General features: G+C 43.2%; 1 protein-coding gene across 2 annotated transcripts in view; it reads left to right on the top strand.

Moving 5' to 3' along the window:
* FBXL13 (F-box and leucine rich repeat protein 13) overlaps nucleotides 1–21,813 on the top strand; it is a 234,129-nt gene that overhangs the window by 45,731 nt on the left and 166,585 nt on the right. For both annotated transcript variants that reach the window (XM_077471772.1, XM_077471773.1), the window contains exon 6: nucleotides 12,775–12,884. In XM_077471772.1, coding sequence (XP_077327898.1) covers nucleotides 12,775–12,884 — 110 coding nt within the window. The remainder of the gene's footprint in view (nucleotides 1–12,774; nucleotides 12,885–21,813) is intronic.

Raw genomic sequence — 21,813 nt, 5'->3', positions numbered from 1 at the left:
GGAGATCAACAGGTGGCAGCACTGGACTATGTATTCTGTAGATTGAAATCCATTCCTTTACCTAGTGTAGACCGCATTGCAGCAACACGCTTTTTTTTTTACCACATTTCCTCCCATTTTACTAGAAACAGAACATACTTGATGTGTTTTTTTATTATGTAGATAATTGTTCTGCGGTTCCCCTAAGGCCTATCTCTGCTGGCCTATCTACTGTCAAGGCACTGAAAAATGGATGGTCAGGTCTCGGCTAGATCCAAAATCTCATGCATTCTTAATGTTAGAAATTGGCTTTTGGGTCCACCCATTACATAATTCACAGTTTTAGGTATTGCTAATGCATCCCTAAATACTGACTCAAGCCTTACACAAGTTCATTTACTGATTAAATGCAGGCAATGCACAGAAGTCCATCGATAGAGATGGTAACACTGACAGTCTCTCTGGTGTAAGACAAATTGTTGGGGATTTTTTTTATTAATAGAGAATCATTTGTGCAGTGAATGCAGTAATCCATAACAAACAACAAAATTTCAGTTTGCCATAGTTTTCATACAGTTTTTCATAAATTATTATACTACCTGGGCCATGTATGTACACAAGGAGTTTTTGCTTTTACTTACATTTTTAGTCTACAAAGTGGAGAAGAGGTGTGTGCCTTAACAAGCACATATATGTATGTACAACTTTTTTTTGGCACGAAGACACGTATGTATGAAAACCATGGCAAACTGAAATTTGCTTGGTTGTTATGGATTACTGCATTTTTTTTTTTTTTTAAATCAGATAGTTTTTTTTATTTTTCAAAACAAACACAAACAAAAGAAAAACACAACAACAAAAACAAAAAAGAAGACGTAAAACCGGAGTCTTTCCAATTAGCTATACATATCTCAGCTTGTTAACATGAGAACACAGTTATCGTCATTCCATAGTCTCACGAACTACATGACATATCACACAGTAATCAACATATCAGAGTGTATAGGTATACATTGTTACTATAGTCACTTTCGTTCTTATTCATTACCTACATTTCATGTCCTCTGTGTAATTGTTTTCCCCTTTTCTTTTTTCCCCTCCCCTGTTTTCTATCCTTTTCCGTATTACCCATCAGAGAAGGGTATCACGCTCCCCTAACCATCAAGGAGCTGAATGTGGCCTTATGTCTCCTAACCGTTGGGAAAGGCAAACTGTATACAAATCAACCTCTGCAGGGCTAGATATTGCTTGCTTCTTCCCCTCCTCTCCTGTATTGTTGTGTTGGTATTCCTTTTAATATCCTTAGAGAGATGGTGCATTGTACTAGCTGTCCTCTCTGTCGTCCTCAGCTTGAGTCCTATTACTGTTTTGCTATACACTTTTACAGGTTGCCCTCTATTTGGATGATGTATTAGTAGTGGTGGTTCTGCTGCCTAAGATTCGATTGTGAACCAAACGTAGTGGGGCTAATCCAGGTGTGTCCAACCAGGGGTCCCATATGCTTTCAAATTTGTTCTGGCTGCCTCAGTGTTTATAGGTAAGCTGCTCTCTAAAAAGAGAATCATTCACCGAACCCCATCCACTCCGTCAGAGTGGGTGCTGTTGCTGATAGGCATCTCCTAGCCAGGAATAGTACTCGTACGATCGCAATCTATGAATGGGATGTATATTGTTCGTCATCTAACCAACCTAGTAAACATAGTTTAGGGTCTATCTGGAGTTTGAGGTTCCATATGCTATTGATAGTGTTTACCACTGCTGTCCAATATCTTCATAGCTTCGGACATCTCCATAGCATGTGGACCAGTGTGCCATTATTAGCAAGGCAACAGGGACAAAGTGGCGTGTCCCTTCTGTGCCATTTATATAGTTTCTCTGGCGTGTGGTAGGTACGATGTATAATAAACAGCTGGGTACGTTTTTGAGAGAAGGATAGCGACACCTTAGATACATTATCCAGTATAGTATTCCATTCCTCATCTGTAATATGCCCTATATCTTCTCCCCAATCCACCCTGCACTTCAAAGTCATTGCCTTAGATACTTGACCTAGGAGTGAGTTGTATATAGAAGAGATTTGTCCCTTCCGGGATGAGGATGTAATCAGTTGGGTAAGTACACCTGCCTTAGTCAGTTTCCAGTCCCCTGCTGTGGCCTGTGCCGCTATTGCGTGCCTAAGTTGTAGGTACTGATAGAAAGCAGAGTTTGGCAGATTAAATTCTGTGCCTAAAGACTGGAAGTTCCGAAGTGTATCCCCACAATACAATTTTGGGATATAGCTCACCCCCTTCCTTGACCAATTGTGGAACTCCTGCAGCTTATTCAGTTCTGGGAAGTTACAGTTATTCCATATATACGCAACCAGTTTGTGTACCCTGTATATTGTACAGTAGGTGTTGTTTAACCTTATTCCATATTTTATCTATTAGTATTAGTGTAGGGTATTGGTTCCGGGTTCCCAGCTCACCTGCCTCTATGCATTCCACAAGTCCATCACTAGACATCTGTGTTTGAATAATGTTTTGATTTGGATCTGAGGACTCAGGGCAGAGCCAGCCAGTTAAATGTTGCAGCTGTGCCGCCACGAAATAGTAAAATGGGTTAGGTACCGCTAGACCCGAATCCTTAGCTTCTTGCAAAGTTTCAAGCTTAATTCTTGCAACTTGTTTCCTCCAAATCAATGTGCGATATATGGTATTACACTTTTTAAACACATGAATGGGAATCCAGAGAGGGGCATTGTGTAGGGTGTATAATATCTGTGGGTTCCAGACCATCTTTATCAGGTTGCATCGACCGACAACCGAGAGTGGCAACCTGATCCAGCCAGCCGTTTTTTTCCTGAAATGTTTTAAAGAGTTGATCTATATTTAGCTTTATATAAAAATTCAAGTTAGGATGTATAACTATATCTAAATATTAAAATTTCTCCACTACTTCAATCTGCTCTGCTATCTGAGGTAGGGGTCCATTTAGAGGGTCCAGGGGTAATATTGTAGATTTGTCCCAGTTTATTGTAAAGCCGGAAAATTTTCCAAACGTGTGGATCAGTTACATTGGTTTAACCAGTGAGGTGGACGTGTCTCCCAAAAACAAGAGTGTGTCATCGGCATATAATGCCAGTTTGTCCTCCGTTTCACCCCTTTTAAATCCAATTATATCCGGGTTCCCCCTTATGGCAGCTGCCAGCGGTTCTATGGTGAGGGCAAAAAGTAATGGAGACAGGGGGCAGCCCTGTCTAGTGCCCCTATACAGGGCAAAGGAGGGTGACAGAGCATTGTTTATTCTAATGCAGGCCTTAGGATCCTTATACAGTAGTTTAATCCAGGAGATGATGTTATCAGCCAGATTAAATTTTTCCAGTACTTGCCAGAGATATTCCCACTCAACACTATCAAACGCCTTAGCGGCATCCAGCGAGAGAATAGCTTTTTGTCCCTGGTTATCAGTGGGGATTGTCATGTTGAGATAAAGGCGGCGCAGATTATTTGCCGTTGACCTGTTTGGTATGAAGCCAGATTGGTCTGGGTGTACCAGTTTTGACACCACTTTAGCAAGCCTCAATGCTATGGTTTTGGTAAGGAGTTTCAGGTCCGTATTCAGTAGGGATATGGGCCTGTATGACTCTGGTTTGTCTTTTTTTTTTCCGGGTTTTAGTATAACTACAACCACTGCTTCATACATGGTTCTTGGCAAAGAATCTGAGCTAAAGGCCTCTGTAAGGGTAAGGAGCAACTCCGGTAGGAGTAGCCCCCCAAATTTTTTCTACAGTTCAATTGGGAGACCATCGTTACCTGGAGCTTTGGAATTTGGGAAGGTAGCTAACACAAGTTGTAATTCCTCTAGAGTAACAGGACTATTAAGGAGTTTTTTATCCTCCTCTTGAAGTTGGGGTAATGCAATCAAGTCTAGAAATTGTGTTAGCTCATCTATGGGAGATGATACCTTAGAGGTGTACAAATCCCTCCACTGTCTCTCATTTTCCGGAGTAGGGGTCCCCAGATATATTTCCTCCGCCTTCTCTACTGCCCTATCAGCATCCTCGGCCCACTGTCTGCTTCTTGTCTTAATTACGTTCACTTCTTTTATATACATCCCCCTAATGAAAGCTTTCAGGGTATTTCATACCACCCCCGGCGCAGCAGAAGGTTTATTAGTTTCCAGAAAGTATTTAATTTGCATCCGCATATTATCGTTATCAGTAAATAACTGGAGCCAAAAAGGGTTGAGCTTCCAATGAATGGGCAGACAAGTTTTTTAAATGTTCAAGCTAAGCTGTACCGGCGAGTGGTCAGACAACCCCCTAGCCAGGTATGTTACCTCCGGATCATAGGGGTGAGTTAGGTAATTTCCCATAGCAAAATCTATTTGCGACAGACTGGAGTGGGTCAGCGAGTGGCAGAAGAATTGGGCCTGCAGAGGAAACTTACATCTCCAAAGGTCCATTAGTCCAAACTCCGTTACGAACCTGGCCAAAGGAATCTGCATCCTAGGGCTTTGAGGGCAGTATTTTTTATAAACCTCTAATGAAATATCCATTGCACTGTTAAAGTCTCCTAAGATATATACTGGTAACTGCAGGTGTTTAGCTAAGAATCTGGCCAAACATTGTAACTCCGTAAGAGTAAAAGGAGGAGGCACATAAACATTGGCAATAATACAGGTTTGTGTCCCCCACACCCCCATTAGAAAAACAAATCTGCCTTCCGAATCTATTTGTACATCACGTTCATAAAATGCAGTGGACCTGGAGAAGAGCGTACTAACTCCCTTAGAGTATCTGGTATGAACTGAGTGATATTGCACAGGGTATTTGGGCATATGTAGTAATTGAGTAGTGTCACTGGTAAGGTGGGATTCCTGAAGGCATATAATACCGGGTTTCCGCTGTGAGAGAAAAGTAAACAGTGCAGTCCTCTTAGTAGGGTCATGTAGTCCCCTAATGTTCCAGAAGAGGATTGTTTCTATTTGGTTACTCATTGGGGTGGTGGGGGCATAATATCAAATACATCTTCCATCGGTTAGACAGACCCTGAGTAGTGACCCACCACTCCCAAGACCACATGTTACCTGATCCCTCAGAGGGCATGAGTCTTCCAATGTTCTTCTCACTCCAATTTGCTGTGCAGATAGGTGGGGTAAAGTCAGATGGTATAGAAGCCTGCAGAGATGTAGTCCTCCCAACAAGGACTGAAAATTAACATAAAGAACAAAAAGAAAAAAAGACAAAAAACAGGTTGCCAACAACAGAAATAGGCAAAACAGTCTTGAGCACGGGTGGTCTTGTTGACAAGCTTCCATGCATGCCCCTCAGGGCTACGTGGGGGTTAACGGTGAGGGCTGGGGCCCCGTGACTCTGAATTTGAGGCACAGGTGGTATCTGTATAAAGGGAGGTATATTTGGTTAAGACATTGGTGTGTCTCTTTGGGCTCCTTTTTTGGATAAGGTGAGCAGTAAAATTTCAAGGAATGTTGGTTCCGTAGTATTTTTTATGCTTGTAAATGTTCTCGGGCGGCGCTCCTTAGTTGTCTCTCGTGCCGGTCAAGCCAGTTTGCAGCCATGTTTGGGTTTTCAAAAAAGTCCACTGTGCCATCTGCAACTACACGTAATTTAGCCGGATATAGCATAGAGTAAATTAGTGGGATAGCACGCATTCTCTTTTTCACTTTCGTGAATTTTGCCCTCTGTTTTTGTACAGCTGCTGAAAAATCAGAGTATATGGATATCTTAGACCCCTGTATTTCCATATCCGCTTTCTGCCTGGACATACGTAATATAATGTCTCTGTCTTTATAATGCAGCAGTTTCAGTAGGAATAGTCTATCATGGCCCCCTGGTGGCGTTGGTCTAGAAGGCACCCTATGAGCCCATTCCACTGAGAAAAATGGAGTGAGGTTATTTTTAACAAAGGTATCTGCAAGCCATGTTTCAATAAAACCAGTGAGGTTTTTCCCTTCGGTCTTTTCAGGCATACTATACGTAAGTTAGGCCTTCTCAGCCTGTTTTCCATATCCTCGACTCTGGCAAAGATTTCATCTGATTTAGCAGAGGTGCTGTACATGTCCTGGATCAAGGGGGACAAATCATCCTCAATGGTGCTCACTCTTCCGTCTAAGGCAGTGGCACTCTCCCTGATCTTCTGCATATCCTGCCTGATATGTAATAAGCCCTCCTTCATGCTTCTAACCTCCACGGAGAGCTCAGTAAGAGAGGACCCATAGGAGTGAACTGCAGTAAGATTTTCCTGCAATGAGGGCTCAGAACTGTCCATTTCTGAGGGGCTAGCAGTATCATGTGCAGAGAGAGGGGCTGCAGAGGTACTCACTGTGCTCCTCAAGGCCGCAGGCGCCATCTTTTCCAACACATGCTGGGGGTCCTGAGGTGGCTTCCCAGGTACATTTGATCTGCCTGCTTTAGCGACATTCTGTGGCTGGTTGTTGTGGCCATTTCTGGGGCTGCTAGGCTCGTGTGTATACTATGCCAGCTTGGTGGCCGTTGAGGCATAGGTCTCCTTCCCTGCACGCTGCTGGAGCGGGGAGCCGCCATTTTGGGCCCCTCCATTGGAACTCCGGTTTAGTTTTAAACATCTCGTTTTTGGTAGTGCAGCGACCGGGTGTTGCAGCAGGGGTGGCTCCACACCGGGAGCAAAGTTTTTGGTCTATTTGAGCGGTAGTATAGGCTCACAGCAGGATTGATCGGCTCAGGATACAGGAGCTGATGTGAGAAACATCTGCTCACATGAATGTCCAAGCCACGCCCCCAGATTACTGTATTTACTGCATATGCTATACATACAGCAGTGGTAGGCAACCTTAAAGAGGTGGAGATCTACCTGAACAACATGGGAGAAGTCAAAGATCATTGGGCACGGTGTTGTCTAGTGTCGCCTCCTCACACTTGATTTAGGCTGGGTTCACACCATCTTCGTTTGCAGCTCACAGCAAGGGTCTGGTCTGTCCTTGTATACCGTTTCAGGTCCGATTTCAGCCCGAATTTTGGGTTGAATTTGGACCTGAAACAGACCAAAAGGCGGGGCTCCTGTAAAAATTTGCACTGGTGCCACAGCGGAGATATGTGAACTGGCTCCGTAGAGAACCAGTCAATATCTCCTGCTATTGCATCCAGTCATAATAGTGTAAACCTTAAACCTCTAATTACTGTACTACCGCTTTGCAATTGCGTGCATTGCACAGCAATCATGGGTTTGAATTAGGCAGTGGAGACGGCAGCATATCGCCTCCTTGCCACTTGTCAAACACTCAGATCGCTTTTCAGAGGAGCAGCAGTGCCTGCTGCATTTGTGAATGAGCAGCAGCACCCTTAGGGCTCTTTTACATGCAAAGTTGGGGTGGGGGGGTAAAACCCTTTCAGAAAGCGCACCAAACCCACAGGATATAACAGAAGTCTATCACTAAGCACAGCAAACCCACAGGAAAGCTGTAGGTATACACCACAGCACATCAGTGTAAAAGAAGCACTATACTATTATGCCCACTGTTTTGCATTACACTAACCTGAAAAACGCTTCTTTCTTGCTGCTGGCACCACTCTGGAGACCGCTAGCCAGGATAAGAGGTAGAGTGCAGCTGGTATCACTCGGCATGGGACAGGATCCAGAACTACAGAGGAGACATCAGCTTATGCCACTCTTACTCCCTACCCTAACTCCAACTTTACAAGTAGTCCCTCTGCATTGCACTTTGTTTGATGCTCTGGAATGGTGGGTTAGCAAGCCCAGACCGTGATCTACCAGTCACCTGTCTGTGATCTACTGGTAGTAGAGGTGTACACGTTGCTGACCCCCGACATTACAGTATATGTATATACTATCTTATTGTAAAAAAAAGTTGTAATTCTGTTCTGCAAATTTTCAAATCCACATATCTCTGCAAGATTTTTTTTTACAAATCCTGACCATTTGCTTTTCTCCACTGTAGTTAATGTAGCACAGCTTGGTCAAGACTGTGATTGGATAAGAATTAGAAGCTTGCTAATGAGCTCTCTATGCTCTCTTCTCCAGTCAGCAAAGTCAATTTCTTACATTCGCAGCACTGCACAATGAAGTGAGCCTGGTTGTTTATTGTCCCTCCCTCTTACAGCAAGAGACTAGTACAAAGAAATATTTAGATACTATTAAAAATACATTAATGTGAAACTAGTAAAAAACAAGTTCCTCAAGTTGGGATTTTAAACGGACCATAAACGCTAATGGTAAAAAAGTACAAATTTATTGACATGTATAACAATGAACAACATTCAAATGGAAATAAAAACAAACTCGTATGTTGTGGGCAGAGATGGAAATAGCTGAGAGACGAGCCCAGAACTGTCATCAGACAGTGTCCTTCCAACGTGTTTCAAAGAAACACAGTGTAGTTCTTCTTCAGGGGAAAAGGGCTAGGAACTTCCAAAACGGTGGCTTAAATCTATGATAACAGAGTACATGTCATCAAAAATATGCAGCAATGCAGAGTTATAAGTGTTTAGACCATCTTACATTTCATACATGAAAATCATATATACATATTGTGACAGAACCAATAAAATAACAGCTGAACATACTGACCCCAAAAATACTGTTTGTGGTCCGTTTAAAACTTTTTTAACTTTCTGTACCAGGGATGTGGTCCGCAAACAGTACAGCCAGCTAGCTGTGGCAAACTCATTTTTTGATGTGAAACTAAAACCTGTTTAAGAATACATATTCAAATAGAATATTTAAAGTGGTTGTAAACCTCAGACATGAAATATGAACAAAGTATATCCTTCTATATTGTGTACTTATCTCAATTAAGAGCACTACATGTCATTTATGTCTGCTGCTTCATTCCTATTCTATCAGCACAGATCATCTCTGACAAGTTTTCTTGACGCCAAGAGAAAATTGGTTAGAGGGGAGGGACCTCCAGCAGATTGACAACCTCAGCTCGGTTCCTTTGTTCTGCATTGGGGGGGGGGGGGGGGGTGCTGTTGTGTCCCTTTTCTCCAATTAGCTCTCAGAGCTCTCCACATTGAGCTCTGCAAAGTGTAATTTCAGCTCTCCGTCCCGTTTTCTGACAGCCCAGACGAGCTGTATAAATTGTGTACTTTGAGCCGATATAGAGAAAAGAACAATGTAGATAAACAGATATAACGTATGTAGGAGGATTTCTTTCATCTCTGTTTATCACCTGAGGGTAGTCAATTCACTGGGTACAGTGGGGAAAATATCTATCCACAACGCATCTTTGGTGTTTTGGCTCAGGGAAGAAGGTTCTCATTCGACATTTTACAATACAGGGCCCCGTCTATTGGTTTACAGCCGATTTAAGGCTCCATTCACACCTGAGTGACTTGTCATTTGAGTTTGGACTTCAAAGTCCCATGACAAATCGCTGCCCATTCTTTTCAATGGCATACAATGGCATGCGACTTAATACTTTGCACTACTTTTGTGCGATTTTTGATGCAACGTTGGTCCAAAGAATGTAAAATCAAATCAAAGTCCCACCAAAAGTTGCATCAAAGTGGAAATTGTGTGACTTTGAAGATGCGCAAATGTGAGTAGAGTACTACTCAAAAAAATACCTTCTATTGCTCCTATCCTCCTCCAAATCTCCAAATTCCTTTTTTTTGTTGCGGGATCCACCTTTCTGTTTAGAGGATGGCTACATATGTTCCTACTATATGTAGGAGCCACCCTCTCTTTCTTGCTCCCAAGATGGACTAGGGACTATAGGAATTGTAATGCGCATAGAGCAGTGCACGTGATCAAAACTAACGGGCACTGCTCATTTCAAACAAACACAAGTTAGTGGGGAACGGGAGAGTTTTGGGAGCTCACAGAGGATGTTACAAGGAGGCAGAAAAACACAGTAAGGCCCCTTTCACACGGGGCGGATCAGTAATGATCTGCCCCGTGATGATCCGCTCGCTCAGCGGGGATCGCTCCGTTGTCCCCGCTGAGCCGGCGGTGGACAGGGCGGTCTCCGCACACTGTGCAGGGACCGCCCTGTCAGCTCTCCGCTCTCCTCTATGGGGATCGGACGAGCACGGACCGTCTGTCCGTGTTCATCCGATCCGCTCTGCAGACGGATAGAAAAATAGGATTTTCCTCCGTCTGCAGAATCGGACAGTAGCGGAGGCGGACGATATCGGGTGTCTGCGGATGTTCATCCGCAGACACCTGCTATCCCATAGGAATGAATGTATGCCCGTATTTCATCCGCAAACGGATGGATGAAATACGGACATATCGTCCGCATGTGTGAAAGGGGCCTAAGAGACAATTTCATCAAAAATAAATTACAGGACCATTAAAGTGTGATCTTCACTCTCAATTTGATGTTACCTTCTCTTCACCCACCCCTCCTCTACTGTGCAGATAGTACCCTTTTACTTAAATAAAAAATCTCTAGCCCGGGAGCACAGTGCACATCATTGCCCTAAACAAGAAATGTGCACTGTGCTCCCTGTGCCTCCTGGGATAAGTACTGTATGCACATATCCCAGGAGGCATAGCTCTTTATTGAGATAGGATGAGGGGGATGGGCCTAGGGACTCATCATCGGGAGAGCTGCTGGTTGAACCCAGAAGAGTCGGCAGCTACCCCATGACATCACACTAGAACAGTGGTCTCCCCACTGCGGCCCAGGTGCCAGATGAGGCCCCTTGCTTGCTTTTATCTGGCCCTGGGGCACTATTTCATCCACTGATACTAACAATGACGCATCAATAATGGGGCACAATTCCTCCCAATGACACTTTCTACTCCCAATAGCCACGGTCCTGGCCCACTTAAGTCTGAAGGACAGTAAACTGACCCTTTGTTTAGAAAGTTTAAAGACCTCTGCATTAGAAGATAGCAGCACAGGACCGAGTGGGGGCAGAGGATAAGAGGATCTCAGCAGGACAATGCTGGATCCTCTGCGTGGGTGAGTATCTTAACTGTGCAGGACCCACAACCAGGTAAGCAGGAATTGAATGAAGACCCACTTTAAACAATGATGCTTTTGGAGAATAAGGATATTGTTTAGTATCACTTTAAGCATGTTTGTATTACAGGCATACCCCACTTTTAAGTACACAATGGGGTTTATTTACTGAAGCTGGAAAGTGCAAAATCAGGCTCCCTTCTGCATAGAAACCAATGAGCTTCTAACCCCAGATTGTTCAATTAAGCTTTGGTAATAAAACCTGGAAGCTCATTGGTTTCTATGCAGAAGTGAGCCTGATTTTGCACTTTCCAGCTTTAGTACTTAAAAGTGGGGTATGCCTGTAATCTGTAACTGGATTGAATCAAGATCTTTTTTATCTTCCTACAATTACACTTGTTAAGGAAATTTTGTAAGTTCTGTATATAATATATAATTGTATTCTATTTTGTATGTATGGCAGACTGCCCTCACTGTGCACACGGCACTAATAATGTTTTCAGTACATGTTTGCATTCTTTCGAGTCCTTAGAATTAGCCTGCCTTTGTAACGCCCCTTGTTACCATAAATGTACAATTGTAATATTAATGTGATACCTACGTAATCATGTGTAAAAAAACCTTCAATTGCGTCAAAATAATACAGAACAGTTATTTGGAAAGATGCTGAGCGTATCTTTTGTGTCTGTCTACTGCAGTAGTTCTTATTAATTTGGAACCACTAATCAATATGAGGATAGGAGTTTCCTATCTATAAAATGTCCAGGTCAGGTAGCGAGCTTTGCCTAGGAGGAGGATTTACAGGTGACCCTGAGTATCCGAAATGAGGAGCTTGAGACGATCCAGGAATTTCTGATAATCAGCCGGCTGAGGTAAGCCTTTTGCTTACATTTGAATTATCAAACTTCCTCGATCGGTAATGCATTTTTGGGACAAAGGGTACCTATTCCCCTTAATCGAACTGTATTGATTGTTGGTTATAGGTTATGTTGTCACTGTCTACTGTCCATCGGAGTGTTATAGATAAGAAAGGGAAGAATAGTGCTGTTCACAGGTTTATGTAGTACATCTGCTAGATAAAGTAGTTTAGAAGCAAGAGGGTATAGGCACACATAGAGAAGTCTGGCCAGTCATTATGGGCATTAAATTAAGTAAGGGAATGAAGGGTAAGAGAGCCTCAAAAATGCCCAGCGCAAGAGGAGCGCTATAAAATATATGAACCGAAGGTGTGGTTCCACCTATACTGAGCCCCTAGATTAATGGTTAGAGTGGGCAGGGATCCACAATGGGTAACTGGGTTACCACCAAAGTCCACAGGGACTAGGAATCATGCAGAGTAAACAGCTAGAGAAACAGCTATCTATGTGAGCAGTATGGATCAAGGATGACAATTAACACTAGACAGAAAGGGACATTTTAATGTTAAGTTGTGGGATGAATTTGGGGTCAGGCACTACAACTAGTAAAGTCATAATAGAGAAATGAGAGGTAAAAGCGTATGCTTTATATTTTGTCAGAGAGGGAAGATGGGATGACCTGGTCGCCCCAGATGTCTCAATCTCTTATTGGAGAGCAATGAAGGCAAGGCCAATTGGAAATTTTTCACTCCCGTGTGGCTTTTGCTTCTACTTCAGACACACCATGAGAATACAGGAAATGTGGAGGATTCATGAGTGATGGGCAGATAGCACAATCATTTTATAAGAATTGTACTATTTACACTAGTTATTGGCAATGACTGCTGCTTCTCAAAGCATATATATTTTCTCATTTAATTTGTTACAAACATTTTATCAAAAGGAATGTATTTTATAAAATGTTTAAACACCAAAGATAGAAAACGTACGTAAAATAAAAGATTGTTACAAACATTTTCCCTAGAGGCTGCCACCAGGATCCAGAAAGTGTTTGATGATTCCTTCCTGAAAAAGATCTTGAAAGCCTGGAACGCTGAAACTCAGGACTCTAAAAAGAAGAGGGAGTACTTTGAGGTATGTGTAAGCCAAGCCCTTGTAATGTTGACAGCGTCTGAAATTAATTTAGAGACGTGAAATAGTGGACTTGTAATTCTTATCTGAGATCTAAAAATACACCACATGTTTTTACTGTTACTTGAAAATGTAAACATGGCTAAAACTTTTCCATCAACAAAGCTTTCTTTGGTAAGGCCAGAGTGGCCTTTTTATTGCTGTACAATATCATTAAATGTAGCACAACTAATGTCATAGTAATTGTAAGCCAAAAACGAGAATGAGTTCTGTAGTTGGGGATTTTGTTGGAATATAATTTTTAAAGAGCTTTTGCATGCCCTGCAGAATCTGTTGGAAATTTTCTTCTAATGCTACCATATCATCCCACCTTCCAAATGTTGTTGTTTTTTTTTTTTTTTTTTTTAGCCTGGAATGTGTGAAATTGTGGTTTGGACAACCAGGGCTGAATGACAGGGACAGTCTAATATGGTATAGAAAGTGCTAGGAAATATATAAATACCATATGAATGTATAGTATAATGATAAGGTGGTTTGTAAACTGGACATTGGATCCTACAATATTGAAGTGAAACTGACTGCAGTCAGGAAGGGACAGCGTACCACATATGGTGGCAGTGCCCTAACGTGAGGTGATTTTGGATCAGGGTCTATATCTATATCTAAGTCTCCAAAACACGCTCTGCTAGGATGCCACTTGGAGGAAGCCTAGAAAAATCAGGCGATTCCTTACTTTCATATTTGTATCCGCTAAAATTACCATAGCCATAAATTGGAAGTCGGCTGTTATACCATTTGAGCAGTTTAAGCACAAGCTTTCCTGGCTTATGGTAAATGAATGGTTATCTGCAATCTTAAATGACAAAATGAAGGTGTTTGGGAAAATCTGGGGTCCATGGTTCAGATACCTGACAATTGATCCCCAGACTGTACCACACCTTTGGGTGGGCATAGGCTGGAGAATGGAGTCCTTCCCTTCCCTTCCCTTCCTTTTCCTTACATTTCACTTAATCATAGCCTCTCTTTTTTTCCCTTTCCTTTCTCTCACCTAGTTCTTTTATTCCAGTGTTGAACAACCTCAGGACATACACCTTTATAACAGCGGAAGAAAGTGTGTCCTTCTACCCTCAGAGGAGAGGGCTTGCACTTTCGAGCGTATCCTGAACTCAACTAAATCAACCAGGTCTCATGGAGACATACAGTGATAATTATATTCTAGCGCCTCTGGATAAGCAACAATCCCTAGACTGCAGGGGCTCGAGAATATAATAGAAGTGTGTCAACATGGGTTTAGGTTGCATGATAAGGGTAGTCTTAATTGATGACGAAACCTGTTGTAAATATTGAGTTTAGGGACATACCCCTCCTTATTTTTTTCTTCTTTGTTCACTATGCTATTACTATGTAAATCATACTGTGGATATTCCAGAATGTTTGCATTAATGCTGGAATCGAAAATGGAACTAAATCTTCCCATCCTTTACAGCCAAGGAAGCTGCCCTTTAAGTCTCTGATCTGCAGTTGCCATTGCCAGTTATAATGCCAGCCATTTCAGGGAAGCCTATCACGCCTCCAAATAATCTTTGGCAAAGTAGGTAGGTGCACTGTAATGATAAAAACAGCAACATCAATTATAGTTAGCCACCTATGTAGCTTTATGTTATAAAGCAGAACTAAACCCATAAGTGTAACTGTTTTCTAAAACAGGCTTCATTCACACGGCCATTACGGCCATGTGAATGAAGCCTTACATTCAAAGGGCTGTGCAAACTGTTGGTGTTATGAAAACCTTTTATTAACTTTTATGCTTGTATATCCACAAGGGCTCCTGTAGCCACACAAGAATGTGGATATAAAATCATCACAAGGTGGTTTAGAACACCAACACTTCTCCACAAATTTTCAAATTCCATCCCCAGCAAGTGCTGGCGATGCGACGCAGAGGAAGGAACAATGCTCCACATATGGTGGTCATGCCCTGTGATACAAAAATTTTGGCAGACAGTACATAACATCATTACTTCAATTACTTCAAATAAAATAGAATTCACACCTGCTGTTTACTTGCTCCACCACACAAACATACCCAAGAAGAAATATTTCAAATCACTAACCATGTTCATGATAAATGCTGCCAGACAATGCATTCCGTGCTGCTGGAGATCTCCTTCAGCCCCAACGAAAGAGGAGTGGTGCAACAGACTAAATAACATAGAAAAAAATCAAAGAGCTTATCAGCATCTCCCAAGAAAAAATATCCAAATTCACATCCACAGTACAGTTGGCAACGCTTTAAAAGCTCTGCTGAATACCCTACGACCGACCGTTTACACCAGAACCTGGCTATAATAAAAACCTAACAAGCACTTCTCTAGAAGTTACCTACACTGGTCTCTCATGCATCCCTAAGGGGATTGAGGGGCCCACACACCAGCACATCCACAAAACGAACATAACGCCCATAACTCAAACCGACATTACAACTAACAACCTGAACCAAAAGGAAAAGAAAAAAAAAGAGGGAGATCCAAAGATTCCCTTCCCCCATCCACCCCCACCGCTTAACAAACCTCCCTTACCTCTCCCTTCCCCCCCCCTACCCTTTCTTTTGTTAAACCAAGGATAGATGGTACCAATCTATAGTCAAGTAAGGAAACTAACGACTTAAGTCAATACAGAGAATAATAACAGCTCTAATAATATGTTATCACCCATAATTACATACCCTATCTTCTTACATGCATAAGATGACCAAGTTCCTGTTCTTAAACATATGGGATAATGCTCATACAAAATGTACCCAAGTTTGTATTTTTCTCTTCTTTTGCATACTGAATGCTTATGTAAAAGTTGTATTTACATGTTTCATGTTCTCTAATAAAAAACTTTATGGAAAAAAACAATAATCTTGTATTATAATAATAATAATAAGGCATGCCATGAATGGTAACTGTTATAGCTGCCTTTTTTCTGAACCAAACTGTCACGCCATCAAATGGCTGCTGTCATAACTGATCACATTTGCAGCATTAAAGCAAACACAGATCAAACAGAGGCTAAGATGGCAGCTTCTTTGGCTGTAAAGGATAGAAAGGTTTAGTCCAAGCTGGCCCAAACACACTATTTATTTCACTAATTGATGCAGTGACTGTGTGTACTGTGTAAACTGTATGTAGTATATGCTACATATTGTATACCGTGCTGTATTTCGGCATCTGTACGAGTACTTCCCATCTTGTTCCTGGTAAAAAAAAATCAAAAGCACTGCCCAGCCATTGACAGGAATCTTTGTATTTATATGAATTAATATAAAGACTCCTCTGATTGGCTGAGGGTGGGCAGTTGACATCACAATCTCCAACTCTGCAAATCTGAGAAAGCCATATATATATATATATTTATATATATATATATTTTTCATAAAAATTCTGATCGGACCAAGTGCCACGCATGCTCAGATCAAATTCCTAAATCATAGCTATTGGCTACTAGCCTGAATGTAGTCCCATCATAACGAAATTACGTCATCACGTTCTGAAAGATTGGATTTTTCAACAACTTTGTCCGACCGTGTGTATGCAACAGTTTCGGACAAGATCCGACGGACAAAATCCAATGGATTTGGTTGTCGAAATCTCCGACCTTTTGTACAGGGGCTTAAACGGGTTTGAACGGACATAGTAGCAGTAGGGTGAGGCCAGGTCACCGAAGGTGCTGAACAAGAAGCAGGAAGCTCATTGGGCATGGGCTGGACTGACATAACTGGTGCAGAGGTCGACTGAATAGTATTGTCAGGTGTAGCGACCATCTCAATCGCATCACAGGGCATAGCAACTGTGGAACTTGCAGACAAGTTAGCCTGGCTCTGCGTCCAAGGGAGATTAGGGACAGGCAAAGGTAAATGGTTATGCGAACTGGAGTGAATGATCGACTCAGGTTCATAGGTGGGCCCCTCACCCAGAGTACCACATGACCTAGAGAGTGCATCAGTCCGACTATTGCAGGACGCATCCCAGAGATTGCTATATACAGTGGGAAGAGCAGACGATACTGGGATGGTGGTAACGGCAAGTTTCTCCTTTGGGGTACCCTTGAGTAGGCAGGAAGAGGAACAGGAGGAACCCCAAGCCAGGATCTGTCCAGCAGACCAGTCAACGTGTGGAGAATGGAGCCGTAACCAAGGAAGACCTAATATGATAGGAGATGAAGCCTTAGGTAAGACAAGGAAGTCTATCCACTCCTGGTGAAGTGTCCCTACTGACATCTTAACAGGAAGAGTCTGAAAGCAGATAGGGCCCCCTGGGAGAACCGTGCCATCAATCGCCAAGACCACCAATGGTGTTGTAAGGGGCAAAAGGGTAAGTCTCATGGAGGATGTAGTTTCCCAATCCATGAAATTGGCAGCGGCTCTGGAATCCAGATGTGCTGAGACCGATCGAGAGGGCGCACCGACATTAAGCAACACAGAAAGGAGAAGACGAGAAGGTGAAGGTGATATTTCAGGGTCTAATACTCCAACTTCCAGATGTATTAGCCCTGAGCGTTTTTCCGGACGAAGAGAACAAGTGTCACGGAAATGACCTTTGGCCCCACAATAGAGACATAGGCCCAGAGTTCTGTGCCTAGCACGTTCTTCGGGAGATAACTTAGTCCAGCCCAACTGCATAGGTTCCTCGGTAGGCAGGGGGTGCTCCTCGGATTGAAGAGAAGGGACTGGGGGCTCAGGCTGCCTAAAGAACGGGGAGTGCTGGCGTATTTTTTCAGGGCCCTCTCCTGAAAGCGAATATCGATCTGGTTACACAAGGTGATGACACTGTCCAGATCAGCAGGAAGGGATCTTCCTGCTAATTCATCCTTCACTCTATCAGAGAGGCCATGTAAAAAGGTTGCAACTAGGGCCTCATTATTCCAGCTTAATTCAGCTGTGAGGATACGGAACTGAAGAGCATACTGTCCCACAGACGCCGACTCTTGACGGAGACGTAAAAGAGCGCTAGCCGCTGAGGAGACACGACCCGGTTCCTCGAAGATATTCCGAAAAAGTTTCAAGAAATCAGACAGGCTAGAAACCACTGGATCATTCAGTTCCCACAGAGGGGCAGCCCAAGCTAACGCCTCGCTGGACAGGAGGGATATGATATATGCAACTTTTGCCCGATCGGACAGGAAGTTTTGGGGCTGAAGTTCAAAATGAATTGTGCACTGGCTAAGGAACCCCCTGCAAGCCTTGGAGTCCCCAGAGAAACGGGCCGGAGCTGGTAGTTGTAAAGAATGTGTGGCTGCGACTGATGCGATAGGTGCAGCGGCAGATAGCGGTTGAGGTTGTTGAACCGGGGGTCCTAATGAGGCCTGAACCTGTTCAACACGGGATGCCAAATCCTGAAGGAATCACATCACCTGGGTCTGATGTGATTCTTGGGTCTCAAGTCTGCAAACTAAGCTCTGCAATGGATCATCTGCAGGAAGCGGCACATCAGCAGGGTCCATGGCTGATCAAACTGTCAGGTCACCTAAAGGCGAGGTGACAGATGCACACCGCAGGGATCAGGAGTGCACCGCAAGGTTGTGGACCCTACGGCTGACTGCTGCGGACGGGAGACAGGTCCCACCGGGGTTAGAGCGTAAGATTCCCTGGGGCGCGGAGTCTAAGAGCCAGCAGGTGTTCACCAGAGCCTCGAGTGGTGAGGATGGACTTGGCTGCAATGGGCTCCAGGTCGTGACCCACAGGGTCCCCCAGCTCACACCCACAGTAGGCAACAGGAGGATAGGGATGGTGAGGGACAAGGCCAAGGTCGGGCCACAAGCAGACAGGAATAGTCAGGGACACGCCAAAAGGTCAGGATCACAGGCAAACAGGGATAGTCAAAGACATGCCAAAGTCGGTAACGGAACAACAGAAGAGCACACGGCAGGTAACAGGAAGCTAAACACACAAAGGAATACACAATGGTTGATCAGCACTGTTGCCTTGCAGTGCACAGGTTAATATAAGGTTCCCTGATAGGGCCTGGGGTGGAGCCATGCTTAGAGGAGAGGTTATAAACACCACCAGGTGGAAGTGGCTGGCCTCTTAGTCTGAACACATGAGGGGAGGTAAGCAAACAGGAAGATCACTGCATAACCATGACACCCAGTGTGCTTGAAACACCATGTTCTCCCGGTCTGAAAGGGCACTTAAAGGAGAAAATATAAAAAATTAATGCTTACCAAATATAAAATACCTAATGTTAAAACCCTCACTGCTCAAATGCAAGCCATGTTTCTTCACTGTTGACTTGCTGGAGGTTGGTCAGTGGAGCCTGTTTCCACTCCATGCAAACACCATTGAACAGAGACTGCACCCCAGTGATGTTACTTCCTTCAGAAAAATGTATTCAAATGATGAATGCTGCAAATCCCTACCTAGAGACTGTTCAACGAATGTGTTTCAAACATCAGATTTTTTTTTGTTTATTTAGGAAAAAGAGGGTTCAATGCAATGATGCAGTTGAGAAACAGGGACCAGTAGTCACAAGAATGGAATAATCAGTACAGTGCATGGGGTGAATACATCCAAAATGGTAAAGCAGAAGTTAAATTCAGCAAAAGTGAATCAAATGAGCACATAAATGCATAAATGTGGATAACAATCCTCATACATCGAGCCACAGCCACAAAAATTCCTATTTCCCTGATATCTCCAACCTAGAAACAGCAAGAGTAAAAAAGGCAAGAAAGGGACGAGGGAAAGGAAAGGGGAAAAGGAAGGGGTGGGAGAGAAGGGACCCAAACCAGGTAAGGAGGAGCAGCCTCAAAATTGCCATAAACGTTAGGCAGCATCCAAATCACTTCCCCAGGAATCTATCCTAGTCATCCATATCTTGTCAAATTTTCTTAGGACAGTTACAGTTTGTATAAGTGAGTTTGTACAGAGGCAGCACAACATTAATGGCAGGACACCACAGTAGGAGGCAAAGATTACTTTCTTTTAAGAAGGATTTCCCGTCGAACATAGAAAGAGGCAAAAAGAAAAACGATTTAACATAACGGTTGAGCTCTCCACTATCCTAGCACCCTAAAAATAGAAACACCCCAGTATCCAAAGAAAGTAGCAAATCATAGGTATCATTAATAGCATTCAGAATAGATTCCTAATATGCCTTAAGTTTGGGGCAGGTCCACATAATATGATAGAAGGTACCTTCAATCTGCTAACGTCTAGTGCACAGAGGACTAACTGTGGTATATATGCCAGCCAGCCGGGCAGGGGTCTAATAAGCTTTGTGATGGAATTGAACCTGCACAAATCTGTCCCTGGCCGAAACCATGTTGGTGATATAATGGGCTACACAGGTATCCCAGTCTTCCTTAGTCAAATCACGTATGTCAGCCTGCCATTTCGAAAATAATTTAGTCAATGGAGAGAGACGAAGATACAATTATGACAAAGGCTACCCAAAGACCTGGAAGTCAAAAGACGCTCCAAGGGATCAGATTCAAGGATGATAGCATTAGAGAATTGCATAGTAACCACTTGTCTGAGTTGCAGATATGATATGTTTAAGCCCCACTATTCCTTGAGAAGCCCACAGTTGGAGATCAGGTAGCATAACCAGGTATGGTAGGCTGGGGTTAGCCCAGAGGGGACATGAGGAGAAACCATGTGTCGTCTGTGATACTGTGCCCTTGCTACATGCCATACTATGATGGTATTTCTCATCTAACAAGTGAGAGTAAGGTTCGCTTGTAAGCCACGGAAGACTATGTTGCTAAGGGTAGCATAACAGCCAACTATAGCCACCTCCAGCGTAACCGCAAGGTTATCCCTTGATTGCAAGAACCATCACCGAGCCGTAACTGATACTGCAGACAAATTGTAGAGACAAAAGTCTGGAAGGGAAAGGCCCCCTTGGGAGACCCTGCCATCCTTTGCAGCCAAGGAAGCTGCCCTTTTAGCCTCTGATCTGCAGTTGCCATGGTGCTGCAGATGTGATCAGTTATAATACCAGCCATTTCAGGGAAGCCTATCACGCCTCCAAATAATCTTTGGCGAAGTAGGTAGGGGCTCTGTAATGATAAAAACAGCAAAATCAATTATACTTAGCCACCTATGTAGCTTTATGTTTTAAAGCAGAACTAAACCCATAAATGTAACTGTTTTCTAAAACAGGCTTCATTCATACGGCCGTTACATTCAAAGGGCTGTGCAAAAGTCTGGGAGGGAAAGGCCCCCTTGGGAGACCCTGCCATCCTTTGCAGTCAAGGAAGATGCCCTTTTAGCCTCTGATCTGCAGTTGCTATGGTGCTGCAGATGTGAGTCCAATTGTAGAGACAAAAGTCTGGAAGGGAAAGGCCCCCTTGGGAGAGACATTAATTAAGGAGAGGAGTGCTCCGAAGCATTATAAGGTAGGGGTAACCCAAAAAGTCAGTAAGGCTGAAATACACTTGGGTTAAGTTTCTGTGGCGGCCTTGCCAGCCGAAATGAAGGACCTAACAATGCCATGTAGTTTACGGAAAAATTATTTAGGTATACACATAGGCGTGTTTCTAAAAAAATATAACAAAGTAGGCAGATAGATAATTTTCAAAAGGTTAATTAACCATCGGGGTTAATTCGTGTTCTTTGTGGCTAAACCCTGATTGGTGAAATGCATTGGAGGGGCAGTCTTAAGGTGGGGAATTGCATTATTTGAACACAATTATCTGAAGGAAGTCACATCATTGGGGTGCAATCTCTATTTTCCAATGGCAGAAAATGCTTAATGTTAAGTTATTTTTGATGGCATTGATGGTGTGCACAGCTGTGTGACCACAAAGATCCATGGTCATTAGGGTTGAACAATAAAAAGAAGGGCGATTGACTGAAGTTAAGTTTTGCTGAGGAGTTATGTTTGAAGTTAAGCCAACTCCTTCATCCCTCCAATAAGTAGTGGCTATAACTTATACTGGAAAA

The sequence above is a fragment of the Lithobates pipiens genome, unplaced genomic scaffold (assembly GCF_037356315.1).
Source record: "Lithobates pipiens isolate NorthernLeopardFrog02 unplaced genomic scaffold, aLitPip1_a1.2 Scaffold_8, whole genome shotgun sequence".
Taxonomy (NCBI): domain Eukaryota; kingdom Metazoa; phylum Chordata; class Amphibia; order Anura; family Ranidae; genus Lithobates; species Lithobates pipiens.
Note: the sequence above shows the minus strand (reverse complement) of the source record. Positions and strands in the feature narration are given on the sequence as shown.